General features: G+C 41.9%; 1 protein-coding gene and 1 long non-coding RNA gene across 6 annotated transcripts in view; one reads left to right on the forward strand and one right to left on the reverse strand.

Moving 5' to 3' along the window:
- The window catches only part of PRSS35 (serine protease 35), a 155,301-nt gene extending 145,764 nt beyond the window's left edge, over positions 1 to 9,537 (forward strand). For all 5 annotated transcript variants that reach the window (XM_080998733.1, XM_080998729.1, XM_080998730.1 and 2 more), the window contains one exon: positions 6,631 to 9,537. In XM_080998733.1, coding sequence (XP_080854859.1) covers positions 6,647 to 7,891 — 1,245 coding nt within the window. In that variant the 5' untranslated portion in view covers positions 6,631 to 6,646 and the 3' untranslated portion in view covers positions 7,892 to 9,537. The remainder of the gene's footprint in view (positions 1 to 6,630) is intronic.
- On the reverse strand, positions 1,759 to 8,362 carry LOC308473336. Its single transcript, XR_013984049.1, has 3 exons — positions 8,284 to 8,362; positions 2,297 to 2,355; positions 1,759 to 2,209 (listed from the first exon to the last, which is right to left on the reverse strand). It is a non-coding gene; the product is annotated as an uncharacterized lncRNA (long non-coding RNA).
- Positions 9,538 to 15,157: the final 5,620 nt, after the last annotated feature.

The raw sequence follows: 15,157 nt of genomic DNA on the forward strand, positions 1-15,157 counted from the left end.
CTTGCAGTGGTTTCAGACTTTTTCAGGGATCTGCTAATGGAAATTCATCTTCCTTTGGGACTCACCTGTCAAGTGCATAACTGAGAGTTTGGTTGCAATTTCCATGCCTGCCCCTTCAGCCTCTGTAGCATATGCTTACACTGGACACTGATGACCCATGCACAAAGTTCCTGTGGCTTTTGAGCCACTGTTTTGGAAACTCACCACTCTTATTATACTTGGAACATAAGTTGTTGAGGAGGGAGGGAAGTAACTGAATTTTCTTGAAGGCTTTTAAGATCCAAGAATTCCCTGCAAATAACCTTGTAAACTATAAAAAGTACACCTTCTGGTACAGACTTCAGTGTTTAATGCTTCCTCTCTAAAACATGCCATGAATTTAGCAGTACTATATGCATAAGCCTGTCAAAAGAGTGGTTGTCTGGTGACAGGTACCATTCTACTGATTCCTTAAAATAACTGTGTGTGCTAAAATGTGTCTTCGTGCATAGGTTACGTATATGTAACCGAGTAGAATTCTGGTGCTTTCAACCCAAAATTTCTTGCCACCTATTTGGTGTGCTTTTGAGGTTGTTTTGCAGTGTAGGCATCAAAGATAATTTGCAGAAAGAATAATTTAGCCTCGCTTGCACATAATGCTAAGCCAAACCAAGAGCAAGCAAGTGCGTACCCAGAAGTTTGCAGCCACTTTGCTCCTCTTCTGGCCTTGTTGCTACCATGCTATACAGAGCTGAGTTGTGTTTGGACAAGCATTATATGTGAACCTGGTTTGTCTCCTTCAACTGCAAGTGGTAATCCAAGAACAAACCTTGATTATAGTCCATACTATCACAGGCCCAAGTTTACACATAACCAAGCCAAACCTTGGCTTAGGTCTGGGTGGCTAGTGCAGTGACCACAGGACTAGAGGAGAAGTGTAGAAACTGTGATTTTCACCAGCATACTTGTTTGGTCTTGCTGAGTCATAGGTCGGCTTCGAATTATGAATACTCTGGACCATTGTAGTCTCAGTACTTTTATGAGAGTGGGCTGTAATATGGAATGTAAATTTTGGTTCATTTAAGGAATTAACTAGGAGGCTGGCTTCTAAGGAAGGATTGGAACACAGTAACTTGGAAACTCAAGTATTAGGTAGGTAAAGGGACCCCTGACCATTAGGTCCAGTCGTGGCCAACTCTGGGGTTGCGGCGCTCATCTCGCTTTATTGGCCGAGGGAGCCGGCATACAGCTTCCGAATCATGTGGCCAGTATGACTAAGCCACTTCTGGCAAACCAGAGCAGTGCATGGAAACACTGTTTACCTTCCCGCCAGAGCGGTACCTATTTATCTACTTGCACTCTGACGAGCTTCCGAACTGCTAGGTTGGCAGGAGCAGGGATTGAGCAACGGGAGCTCACCCTGTCGCGGGGATTCTAACCGCCGACCTTCCGATCGGAAGTCCTAGGCTCTTGTGGTTTAACCCACAGCACCACCCACGTCCCTTCAAGTATTAGGTACCCTAATATAAAAAGAGAATCAGGTATAGTTAGGCTACTGGAGTGGCTATAAAGAACACGACACATTTACGCCATCTTCCAAGGGCAAACCTAGGTAAAGTATTTTGTGTATTGAGCTCTTTTTTGACAAGCAAATTTATATAATATAATAGAGAAATTCCCCAAAGATCTTGGAATAGGGTAGCACCATAGCCAATTACAGTAGGCAGTATATAAATATAAATATTTATTTTTTTAAGATGAAGGGATTTGCACACCCAACCTAAGGGGGGTAGCTGCCATCCTATAACAATATTACAGTATGTTTCTGAAAAAATAAGATGGTACTTTCATTGGGAAAAAAATAGTCTGAAGTCTGCTAAGCATTTTTCAAAAAGATAAAATAAGAAGTGTAGCCCGCTAAAAGAAAGCAACACAGCAAGCTATGTGGAACAAGAAGCTGCCCTGGAGGAGAATACCATATTCCAGTAATAGTATACTTAAATGAAGTACAGTAGGAGTCTAAAAAATAAAAGCTTCAGCCTTCTAGGGAATTCATAAAGTCTATTATTGGATATGTCTAGATTTTTCTGCCCTCTGGTGGCAGCACCACAAGCATACTTGCATGTTTAAAAATATGAAAGGAAAGTTAAAAGGAAGAAAAGCAGTATTTATTTACTTTAGTTCTTAGTCAACTCAGCCTTCAGGAGGGGTCAAAACCAATAAGAATAGGCTGAAAAACAAATATAAGAGACACTGTCAAATTTATAATCTAGTTAAAAATCTTAAATTAAACACTAGCAGCCTGCTCTCAGTTTACCTCTAATGTATTCCCAATCTGCCTTAAGTAGAAGTCTTGTAATGTTTCCAGATGATGAACTGCAAAGGCGACTTTTTAATAATAAACTACTAAATATTTACTAGCATGGAAAACTTTTGATAGCATATCTCTGTCCATTCATGTGGGGCTGATCCAGATGCTTCACTATCAAAATCAAAACGCCCACAATTGGGCAGGAATACATGTGTGGTCCCTTTTAAGTAGCTGTGCATTCCTCCACTGCCAAAAGAGAGGAAAGGCATGACCAAAAAAAGAGCAGGTGCAGATTTGCATAACATATGCTCATGCAAATTGATATGTACAGATTGAAATTTATTTAGAAATAATGCCTGAAAACTAAGTGGAAATATGGGGGAAGACAGTGGGGAAGGCTATGTCCAGATGAGCTCAGTCTGTTGTCGAGGTACCAACTGTTGATGGCCAGCTTCAAGGCCAACAGCCTCTCTTCTTATGGTTCTTTATTTTTAAACCAGGCTTGGGCTGGGCAGCCCTTCATATGATGCCATGAAAAAGAGGACTATCCTCCTGGCAGCCTTCCAAACAGAGGACTGTGTTCGGTGGAATGGGGCGTATAATCACTCTACCTGCAAACCAGAGTCAAGTGAGTGGCAAGGTGAGCTCTGGCCCCATTGCCATGGCAGCACAAAGTCTAGGAGGTTCAGCAAGAAGCTAAAGAACTCTCCAAAAGATTGTGCTTGTTTGATATGGCAAGTCTGGGTGTGAGCCAAAGAAAGACACTGCTCAGGGCTTTGCTTCTGGGAGACAAGGCTGAGCAGGATGATGATGATGAGGAAGATCTGGGTGCTTTTTCCTTCCATTCTTGGGGCCAAAGGAAGAAGAACCCAGGAGGGCCAAAGAGGGAGGCAGAAGCTACAGCTAGAGCAGCTGAGGAACTCTAAGAGTCTCCATTAAATCACATGTACCAAACAGCCAGAAGCTAATTGCAAGTTACCTTTCTGAGTTTGCTGTAAGCAGGGAATATATATTTAACAGACCGCAACGCAATACAAGAAGCTGGTGTGGTCTTGGTGGCAGTGTCAGGGCTGGTTTCAAAGAGTTGCAACACTCAGCCTGTTTTACTATAAAAACCTTCTAAGGGAAAATAAACCATTAACAACCCCAATCAAATAGGATCACCCTCATTAGGAAGAACTTTACTTTTTTTACCTTTAAGTTCCTGCTGCTGCTTCTGGAGTGCAGTTTGTGTGAAGATTAGAGCCTGTGCAGAACAGTGGTTGGAGCATTGACTAGGGACTGGTATATCAGGGTTCAAATCCCCGCTCCTTTCCATGTCATTTCCTGCAGATAATGTGCTTAAGGCAAGGATATAGGCAGGGGTGCTGACTTGGGGCCCAAGTTATGGGTGCCCAATGGCACCTGTGACAACGGCAGTGCTTCTGAGGCCTCGCGGGGTCTCAGAGGTCACATCTGAAGCCTTGCAAGACCTCCAACGCAAGTGGAAGGGCCTCCAACGTGGTCTGGGAAGTCGCTTCAGTGCTCTGATGCAACTTCCAGTAGAAACTGGAAGTTGTGTCGGAGCCCTGTATTGTGAGTGCCCTGGCACCCAGAGCCCCCCTAGACCTGGTGCCTGTGGATAGAGGGATAGAGGCATTTTTCTTTGCCCACAACTTCCTCCTTGCTGACATTGTTGGAAGTGGAGTCTTCAGTAGGGCATGGAGAGAAGGCAGGAAGGGATCTGCTGTTTGTTAAAATGGTCTCCTGCCCTGCCTAATATTTAAACACCACCCACCGGACTGGGAGGAGGGAAGCTGAGTTGCTTCACAATTGACTGCTGTGTCCTTGCTACAAGAGATCTACCTGCAGAAGCCTGTCTTGCCATGTGGATTACCATCAAATAAAGACATGTGTGCACCCCAATTCACATAGCAAGATCCTTAGGCTTGCTGCACTAACAGATATGTTTTGAAGAAGGGATTTTGCCAACTGCTGTAGCTACACAAACCATTTCTGGATTGTATTGCTATTCCAGGAAAATAGTCCAGGTAACTTAAAACCCATAGAATTAAACTATCATCAAACCCACATTTCAATAAAAGCTACTATCTTCCTTATTCTTTCTTTTAGAACTTGGGCCACATCTTTTTCACCTTTTCTTTAGCCTTTAATTCTGAAAAAAATTATTATTTTTAAAAAACCTTTAATGTAGACTTCAGCCCTTTTTGAACTCTGGTATATGTAATAACAACAAAAGAGAGCTCTTTATCCTGATCTGCACTTTAATTAGAATATTGAACCATAGAGTCTAACCAGATGCATGTCCTTAAATGCCTAACTCTTAAAGTATAATTAGAGGTACTGCCATTTCCACACATGTCTGAGGCTTCCATAGTGGTGAATGTATAAAGTGGGAGAGGAAAGCAAGTTCCATTCTCCAAATGGCAGAAGTCACTGCATTTGTTAATAGTGTAATGCATCAAATTCAACCTGTAAAAAGCCATGTTTGTTCCATTTACACAGTTCACTGGCATTCAGCAGGCGTGGGCATAATGTGTAGATTTGCTCCAAGTTATTAAGAATGCTACTTGACTTCAGGATACCTTCGGTTTTCTCCTTCGTTAACTTACTTGGAATGCCTGGGTCAGGCTTGCAAATAATTATTCACCTGATCGCTAGTGATAAGAATGGTACTTAGATGCCCAGTCAGGGAAGTTGTTTTTTAAAAAAACATGCTTTGATTTTTCTTTTACGTCACAAATTACTAGTGCTCCAAGCTCAAATGAAACAGTGAAGATATAAATACCCCATTTAAGTTGACAACTCTAGGCACTACCAATAGTAAATATTAGTATATCCTCTAGGCCCAGTTATCCTTTCATGCCACCAGTTTATGTACTAACCACTGTACTATAGCATACTTTATTACAAAACAACCCATCTTTCATTTATATCTTGAGATGTTCTTAGTCCACCTATGGGAAACACTATTCAGCTCTCTGTAGGCCCACAAAGTGCCAGGGAACCCTGTCCACTTTCCCCTACTGCCCAGATGACTAGCCATTACTGTTCCCATCCTGGTAGGCAATGTGGCAACAACTATTTTAGCTATGTTGGAATTGCTGGGGAATGCACATTAAAGCTTGTGTTCTCCAGCACTGCCAATGCAGCTGGGGAGGGGACAGATTAAAGTGTGGGTGGGTGGGACAGAAGGTTGAAAGAAGATGCTGGTGTCCCATCCCCCCCCCCCCCATTAAGTCCTTCCCCACCGACTGTCAAGCAGCTCCACTTGCCTGTCAAAGTGCTGCATATGGCCCTCAGAGGGGGCAAAAAGGTTGTCCACCTCTGTTCTAGTCCATGAAAATGCCTTGGTATTCATCTATTCATTAAAAATATATATCCTGCCCTTCACCATAAAACAGTTGTGGGATGGGTTACAGCAGATAAAATTAAAAGCAATATTGGCCGGTGCTGCTCAGTTAAAGGCCTAGTGGAAAAGAAATGCTTTTGACCTCACACCTGAAAGTAATTAATGTTGGTGTGATGTAAAAAGGAAGGAAGGAAGGGTCTCCATGAGTGTGTGTCTATAAAGGGAGGAGACAATAGGATTCCACAAGATTCCTAAGCAAAGCAGCCTAGCATAGAAAAAGGAAAGGAAATAAAATGAGGGAAGTTAGGCAAGGAAGGCATGGCATCAAGGAGTCATTGCTTGAAAATCATGCCAGATGGAAGTGAAGGTTATTAACAGGGGTATTTATTCCTGTGAGAAGCAATTCCCATCCCCTTGCCATACAGATCAAGCATGTCATTGATCCCTAGAAGTTAAGATAACTGTGACAGATCTTCCAAGTAATATCTCATCTAGTTTGGCCTTTAGGTAGATAGAAATGCAGTGTGGAGCTGCATAGATGTCCCTAATCTGTCATTTTCAGGCAACATGCAAAGGGTTGTTTTTTGTGTGTGTGGGAGCAGGGCTGGAATTTAAGCTGTGTAGGAACTTAACGATTTATCATAGTTTCAAAGTCAAGTGGTTAAAAGCAGAGTGAACAGAAAGAAAAATATTTTCATGAATCTTCCTGGCTTTTCATAGCCAAATTAATGACAATATTGTTAAATGTTTCTATAATCAAATACAGGACACAATTGCAGAGATCTATAAATAGAGAAAGATAATGATTGTGGTCTGAGTACCTTGTCCTACATATTCAGTTTATTGTCTTTCTAAGAGTGCTGTTGCTATTTTTAAATATATTAACCATGCTTCAAAAATAGTATAATACTTATGTCATCCTTTAAATGGAAACATCTCTGACGCTACAACATTTAAACAAACACTTCTTGTGTTTTGTTTTTAACAGAAAACCAAGAGACATAATGGACCGTGCTCTTCTGTTACTGCTGTTTTCCACTCCTGTCTGGAGCCTCATGAATGGAATAGATGCAGAACAAGATTTCAGCTGGCAGTTAAGAAAAGTACCACAGATAGTGAAAGAAAAAACTTTCCTCCTCGACGCTCCTAAATTTGAAGCAAATGCCAAATTGGAGCTGAGTGGAGTGTGTGGGATTGAATGCCAAAGGACTCTCCCGGTGCCACGCCTGTCAGACTTGAAGGAGCTCCTCTCCTACGAGACTGTCTTTGAGAACGGCACACGGACCCTGACTGAGGTGAATGTCTTGGGAGCGGATCTTGACCCAGTGGCAAACACCACCGCCAAGGTGCGCTCCAGGAGAAAGAGGCAGGTCTACGGCACTGACAGCAGGTTCAGCATTTCCGACACGCGCTTCCTGACCAACTTCCCTTTCAACACCGCTGTAAAGATCTCCACGGGCTGCAGCGGCATCCTAATTTCACCAAAGCATGTCCTCACTGCTGCTCACTGTGTGCACGATGGCACCGATTACATCAAAGGCAGCAAGAAGCTGAGGGTGGGGTTGCTGAGGCTGAAATCCAAAGGGGATGGCAAGAGACGCAGGGGAGCCAAGAGGAGCAAGAGGGAAGTGTCAGAGGTCGAGGACCACCACACTGATGCCAAACAGCTGGAACAAGGTCCCAGCAAGAGAGCTGGCAGGAAACAAAAGGCATCTGGGTTGAATGAGAGGAAATCTGAGCGTAAGCCTTCCTTCCAGTGGACCAGAGTTAAAAGCACACAGATCCCCAAAGGCTGGCTGAGGGGCATAACTGGAGATGTTGCAGTGGATTACGACTACGCAGTCCTGGAGCTCAAGCGTCCTCACAAGAAGAAATACATGGAGCTGGGCATTAGCCCAGCTAGCAAAACAATGCCTGGAAGCATGATCCACTTTTCCGGATACGACGCTGACCGATCTGGCCAACTGGTCTATCGGTTTTGCAGCGTATCTGAGGAATCCAGCGATCTCTTCTACCAGTATTGTGATGCCGAGTCTGGCTCTACTGGATCGGGGATCTACCTTCGCCTTAAAGAGCCCAACAAGAAGAAGTGGAAGCGCAAAATTATTGCCATTTATTCTGGTCACCAGTGGGTGGATGTCAATGGGGAAGAGCAGGATTACAATGTGGCCGTTCGAATTACTCCTGCCAAATATGCCCAGATTTGCCTCTGGATACATGGGAACAATGACAATTGTGCACAGGGCTAATGGCAGCCGATGCAAGATCAGCTCTAGTATCTGACAGTGCTATGAAGTGAAGAACCTGCAAAAATAAATGCTGAACGTACAATGACCTGCATCTGACTTTATTTGAACTTGAAACCAGCATTTTTCTGATATGCTGAAAACATTTACACAGCATTTAGCAGAATTTCTTTTCGACTGAGTTGTTTAAATTGACCGTAGATATGACGTGCACTTAAAGCCCCATATTGTATTACTGTATTTATTGTTTTTAAATTGTGGTAAATTTGAGTCATTCATATTATGGAACAGAAACTAATGGCTCTTTCCGTTTGCTTGCATTTTTAAGGAGAAGCGTCTTCTCTTTTAACTGGTACTATTAAACTATGTGATTGTTTTGTTTTCAACTTATTTACTTGTCTCAGGGTTCTGCTCCAGTATGTTTTCTATTCTTCCTGTTACACAGGTTGCATGTCCATTATTGTACAGTATCTGCAGGAGAATCCAATTGTGAAACACTGGGATAAGACAAGAAACAAAGCTCTCCCATAACCCTTATTACTGTAGACAATACCTCTTCACATTGAAATGCCTCTGTCAAGTTGGCCTAGTTTAGATCATATGCAAAACCCACAAACTCCTTTTCCTTGAATTCTAAAATAGCAAATTGGAACTTAATGAATGTAGCATGTCTTCTGTTTGTGGGGGGAAAGGAACCATATGAGTACAATTTAATGCCTGTAAATTCAGTTTTAGATGATATGCAAAAGTGAGATTGTTAGATGTGTATTTGTTTTAACCTGTCACTATTTTGAACAAATCAGTGCCTTAAAAATATAATCATCAGCATCAAGTGATGTTACTTTTGACAAGAGGCAACAATGACAACTACTAATTCAAGTTTTGAAAACAATGGTTAAAAAGAGCTAAACACACCAAAGATGAATAAGGTTGTCTTAAAAAATGGGATTATAGGCCCAAGAGGCCATATGCACTTGATAGTGAGGGCAGCCCCCATTCACCTTACTAGAGAGTAGGGCAGCTCCCTTTTCTTCAATACAAAACTCTGGCCCATTCATTGAAGTGAATGGGGAAGCCTTTACAACAAGGCCAAAACACATAGTTGAGATGACTATTGAATTGGGACTATCCAACAGACTATCTTTTCCTCAGATGGGTTTGTGGGTTGGGTAGTTGTGTTAATTCTCAGCATCAAGAATTACCAAAAGCAGATAATTGTTTGCTGAGTCATGTTTCACCCTTTTGGAAAATGTAGGTTAAATTCTTATGTAAATACATTAGGTGACTTATTATATAGCAATAAACCAACTGGGTTCATGTTCATTTCTGAACCTCGACTTTTACTAGGAAAGTATTTAACATGAGCTTAAGTATTGCAAATTTACACATTTCAGTAGCTTTAAAAAAATTATATCAGCTGAGCTTCCTGCTTCAAATGTACTAGTGTATGTGAAAGTTCTTTGTGACAAAGCTGGTTGTCAGGATGCTGTTTAATATGTAACATTAAGATGCATACTCCAGGCCCATATAAGCTTGGTTTTTATTAGCATTACAGTAATTCAGTTTTTAACTTGTATTGATCAATTTTTTCCCCCACCAGTGTGGAAGAACAAAGATTTTTTAAAAAAATAAATGACTATTAAAATATATATTGATGGCCAAAATTTTTACAAATCATCTCTATATTGTGTGAATGAGATATTATTAAAACACCATTTGTGTATATAATTATTTGGGGATATTAAATTTGGCATTGACTTGCAAATCCACTTTTTTTAATCATTTCTATTATTGAAATGTGCATTTGAAAGCATCCCAAACAAAATTAAAATCTGTTATCAAAGTTCACAGCGTTTATATGGAAACATTATCATTTTAAATTAATTTCCCCTGCAGTATTAGCCACTCATTCTTAAAGCAGCAGAGCACACAAAGTGGAAGTTTTAGCCTGGCCACCTGGTAAGAAATGGAGTTCCTGACAGTTCTATTATATTCTAGAAACAACCATTAAAATATTTTTTTTGGGGGGTGGATTCATGAGGGTAGCAGGGAGGAATTTACCCCACATTTTATATGTTTTTTAAAAAGCCCCGATTTCTTTTCTTGCAACACACACAAGCTATCCACATTAGTTGGGTTCACATAATGAAAACAGGAGGTCGATGAAAACCGCAGAGCAGGGCAAATTGTTGGTAAGATACAAATAAACCTTTAGGCCCTGGGACAGATGGATGGGACCCTCCTAGACACGACAATTCTTTTGGACTGAGATTGTGTGGTGCATATTGTTGACTGGTCAGAGAATGGGAGATTGACAGAAAAGTATCCAAGACTCTCTAGAAGGATGTGTGCGAAAGGAAACAGTGCAGCCCTGACATTTGGGGCAGTGTGGGGGTTAAAAAATTGCTAGCCATTTCACTTTGTAGTTTCCCTAATGGACCAGTCACCACTGAGCCAGGGATATGAAACACCTGAGCTCCCGGAGAGTTGTTGCTAGTTAGATAATAATGAGCTAAAGTGGATAGTTTGATCTAATGGAAGCTATCTTTCTTTCCCAGGAAAAAACCACACTGAAAGTCCACATAACATTTCTGATTAGCAACTCAATGCCTTCAATAATTAGTTCTGTGCCAAAAGCAAATTGCTGCTGAGGTTATTAGGAATTGATGCATTACTGACTATGGAGCCATGTTTTCGTCCTGGGCCTGTCTACCCTATATTCAGACATCTATTTGAAAGTACAAATCGGTCTCCCACTTTTATCACTGCTTAATTTAAAGACTTATTTCCTGCATAATCTTCTGCAAAAGACAAACTTTCCATTTTAAATATTCAACAATAATAACTTGCTGCAGCACAGCCAACTGTGTATATCAGGATTAAAGGCCAAGTGACGCAAGCTTTCAACATGCAGACAGGCTGAAATCACCGATGCTGCGTGATAATATGTGGCGACGGGGAAGTATTATCTACATCCTGCACTAAGATAAAGTTTTATTTCCCATACAAGTTTCCTACAAATGCTGGATTTAGTTCTGATAAAGTGCAGAAGGGAAAATGTGAGCTTCCAACTAGGTCAACAAAATTCTGCCAACTCGTTTCACCATCATGGATTACTCAAGAGCGGCCCTTCAGATCCCTTTGTCTGGCCCTCAGTACTCTCTCTAGGCCAGGGGTCAGCAAACTTTTTCAGCAGGGAACTGCTCCACTCTCCCTCAGCCTTTGTGGGGGGCCGGAGGGGAGGGAAATGAACAAATTCTTTTGCCCCACAAATAACCCAGAGATGCATTTTAAATAAAAGGACACATTCTACTCATGTAGAAACACACTGATTCCCAGACCGTCTGCGGGCCGGATTTAGAAGGCAATTGGGCCAGATCCAGCCCCTAGGCCTTAGGTTGCCTACCCATGCTCTATGCCATACTCCCTCACCTGCCCTGCTTGAGTGTTTTTCCCTGAGTGGGAGATCTCTGATAGCGTATCTTGCTTGCTTAAAGGATGGAGATCTGCGGTGGTGGTGCATAAATTAGCCTATTACACCAATGTAAAATTCACACACAGGTCCCACTGTCTGCCCTCCCATTATGCCCAAATAACTCATCAATGAAAAGAAGCCTTTCCCTTTTCTGATCTTTCTTATTTGTCAATAGTTAAAAATACTGTATACAGGTTTACACAGTGTTACTGAAGGCAACTGCATTAGTTTACCGTAGATGAGACTGATGCTTAGGGCTTGAAATATATTCTGTTTTGTGTAGTGGTGGAATGGGATATGGACACAGACCGCACAGTCTGAAGCTGCCATTCTCTTACTGGTAGATATGCATTTATCCATAGACAAATTTCATTATTATGGTCTAGAGCCTTAACCAGAACATTAAGACTGTGTTAATTCCCTTGAATTAACTGGCAAGGAATTATATTAATCCAAACATGTAAATATAAAAATGCATGTTTAAATACTGTAGATTCAAATAAGAATCTATTTTGACAGGATTTTGTGTCCATTTTAGGCATATTTTTATTGTACATTTTTAATTTTGCACTGAAAGTTTGGGGTGTGTGTGTGTATAGGAAATATTTTTGATCCAATTATGCAATGACGGGAGGAAGTTCAGATGCTGGATTTCTGCCTGTCATGTAGCTGTTAAATACACAGTGAAAAGAATGGCAGCCCTCTGACACTAACTGACCTTTACCTCGCCTGATCCCTTAGAGCTTGCTGCTTTTAGCAGCAGAAAACTAGAGATTTAATGGAACTATAAGGGCATTGATTAAGCATTTTGTATGGGGAAGTAGCAGTACACAGAGAGTCTACTCTGACCTCATAAATGCTTAAAAGGGGTGGCTTTAAACTGGCTAGTTTATTTTTTCTAGATTTACATAAATCTTGTGAAAACTTCTGTACAGAACACGCTTGCCAAAGGCAGCTCTAGATTACTCACCAAAGCCTACTCCACATCTGGATCTGGTTTCTGAGGAGAGGAGTGATTAAAAAAAGAAAGAAACTTTGGCATAAATAATAAAAGAAACTAAACAGGTTCCAGAACAGGCATTAAATGGCTACCCTTCATTTCTATATACCAATAAAATGCCTCAGACTTCAAACCTTTATACTGCTAGGCCCATTGCGCTGTTACTAAACTGTTACTAAAAACATACAGCAGAAAGGAAGAGAACCTCCAATACGACAATAGTTGCAATTCAGAACACACCATTTATTATGTTGGAACCGTCTTTTGTGGGCATAAGCAGCTCCTTCATAAATTGGAAGGAGAACTCACGAGAAACCATTTGTTTCTACAAACAGAGGCTTGGTTCTCAATGGGAAGCCACATTGTCAGGCCTGCCTCCTGTGCAGTTGGTGCAACAGAGACAGGTAAGGTAGGGTAGTCTGTATCAACAAGAGGTCTCCGAAGCCCTGTTTGGGTATCCTAAATGCCTCGTGCAAAGGTGAAGAGTGAAGACAAGCATGCTAGCTCTACCTTCCTTCTCCCCTTATTGCTGTTCCCTTCACCCTCCACAGATTGGAGGTACAACTTCTGCAGTGGGGAGCTTTTTGTAATTGTGTAGGTTCCTTGTGCAATTTAGACCCCTTGAGTGTCCACGTTCTGAAGCCTAAACAAGTGCAGCAGACTCCCTACTTCAGAACGTATCCCTCCTAGTCATGGAGGGTCATTACGGTGGTGGAGGAAGGCAAGCTAGCACACTTGACTTCTCAAACAGGAATTAACCTCTGCAAAGATCAGACAGGAAGTCACTTCCCAGATGGACGCAGTGACTAGGCCACTTCCCAATTGTTTATTGCTTCTCTTGCTGCAACCTTCAGGTAGGGACATGTCCTGGAGCTATCTTACCCCCAGTGCCAAGCAACTTTGCTTCACTTCCAGCTATGCCTTCTGTATGTGAAGCATGGCAAAGATATGGACTGGCTCGGAACAGCTTACAGATCCCACAAGTCTCTTAAATTTTAACATATTTCTTTCACCCGTTGTGCAATACTGAGATTTAGTCGGCTACCCTGCCCTGAAGGTCTCATACGAAAGAATCTCAGGGTTGTATGTGCAGAGGTGAAATGACTGCACGCCACTGAGGGAACCGTCACATGCCCCCTAAATCCACCTCTGATTGTATGGTTATGGTGACTGTTCCCTAGTTTCATTCTCTGGTTAGTCCAGTCAAATAAATCCCAGTCTTGTTAAAGCATCATTTTTTTGCACAAAAGGGAAGAAAGGATGGAACTTGCAAGCCCACAAGGCTCTCCCTGTCACCAAACCATGGATCGGTAATCTCGGAAAGCATTACATCTGTACCAAGTCAGTGAAAGCAACTCAGATGGCAGCAGATTGAAGTACTCATCCCAAAGTGGAAAAGCCAGCCTTTAATTTTAACATACAAGGTGGAGACAACATTGTAGGCACGTGACAAGTGGCTAAGTCTAAGTGGGCCCTGCGTCTGCCCCTCTAACCACATCAGTTATAGGCTGCTTTGGACTGAAAATGACATGGCTTTCTAACAGCTGGGTGCAGCCATGTACTTTGCTTGTGTCAAGACCACAGTGAACAGCTCTTCTTAGCAGCTGCAAGCTGGCAAGGCGACATCTGCAGAACCCGGGGCCAAATTCATTTTGGAGTCTGCTTTTTGGGCTATATTTGGAGGCTAACTTTTCTGCTAGAGTCTGGAACTATCCATGGACATCCTGAGAGACAATGTAATTTCAAAAAGAATATGTTAAGTGATACAACTGAAGAACACAGGCATAATTCAGAAAGCAAGGATCTGTTGATAGTTTTATAGCAGCGTGATCCTTTTCCTATGATCTGAACCCTATATAGATTCAGAAAGTACTTTCAAGGAATATGCCTCAGTAATTAAGCTTTGTTCATAAACAATGTTATTTACCACCCCCTATTTATTTCTTAAAAGTAGATAGTATGGTTGGTACTCACCTAAAGGGTAAATTTCTGCTGCAGTCGTCGGATATCAAAGTTTCATAACCCACAGCCTCCCAGAATACCAGGGAGATGATAAGACTACACAGTGCCAGGGAAGATGTTCAGAAGCAATTATGTCAACTTCCCATCTCATCTCAATGTCCTACAGTGAGACCAGGCTTAGACAGCATCACTGCTTTCTCTGCTGGAAAATCCCCAGAGCAGGGCCAGTCCAAGACATTTTGACACCTGAAGCAAACCACAAAATGGTGCCTCCATCCCCACCAGGGGAGAAGAGGTGAGTGAAATTTTACATCAGGAACAAGGTGAGGAATAAAGATTGGATCTGCTACCCCTGAGGATCCTGTAGCCTGAGGCTGTTGCTTCACCTTGCCTCATGGGTAGACCAGCCCTGCCCCAGAGCATTAAATAATCCATTAGTCGCCAGATGCACACCATTCAAATGGGCGTGTTATCTTTGTCAAGCAAATTGCCACCACCAATCCAAATTTCACAATGGTGATCTGACTATGACAACAGAAAGCACTACACATGTCCACACCTTCAGACCACACTTAATATCACTTAGGGACAAGGATTACATCAAGAATGTCCGACACACTGAACATGGCATTCCTAATATTTTCAAACTTCAGAATAGTGACCAATATTGCTTGGTTTCATTTGGGAGTAATTATAAATGTAAGCATGTCTCAAAGCCCTCTGAACAGTGCTCCATCAAACACACTTTCAGATACAGTGGTACCTCGCAAGACGAATGCCTCGCAAGACAAAAAACTCGCTAGACGAAAGGGTTTTTTGTTTTTTGAGCTGC

The sequence above is a fragment of the Podarcis pityusensis genome (assembly GCF_964106645.2).
Source record: "Podarcis pityusensis genome assembly, chromosome: 3".
Taxonomy (NCBI): domain Eukaryota; kingdom Metazoa; phylum Chordata; class Lepidosauria; order Squamata; family Lacertidae; genus Podarcis; species Podarcis pityusensis.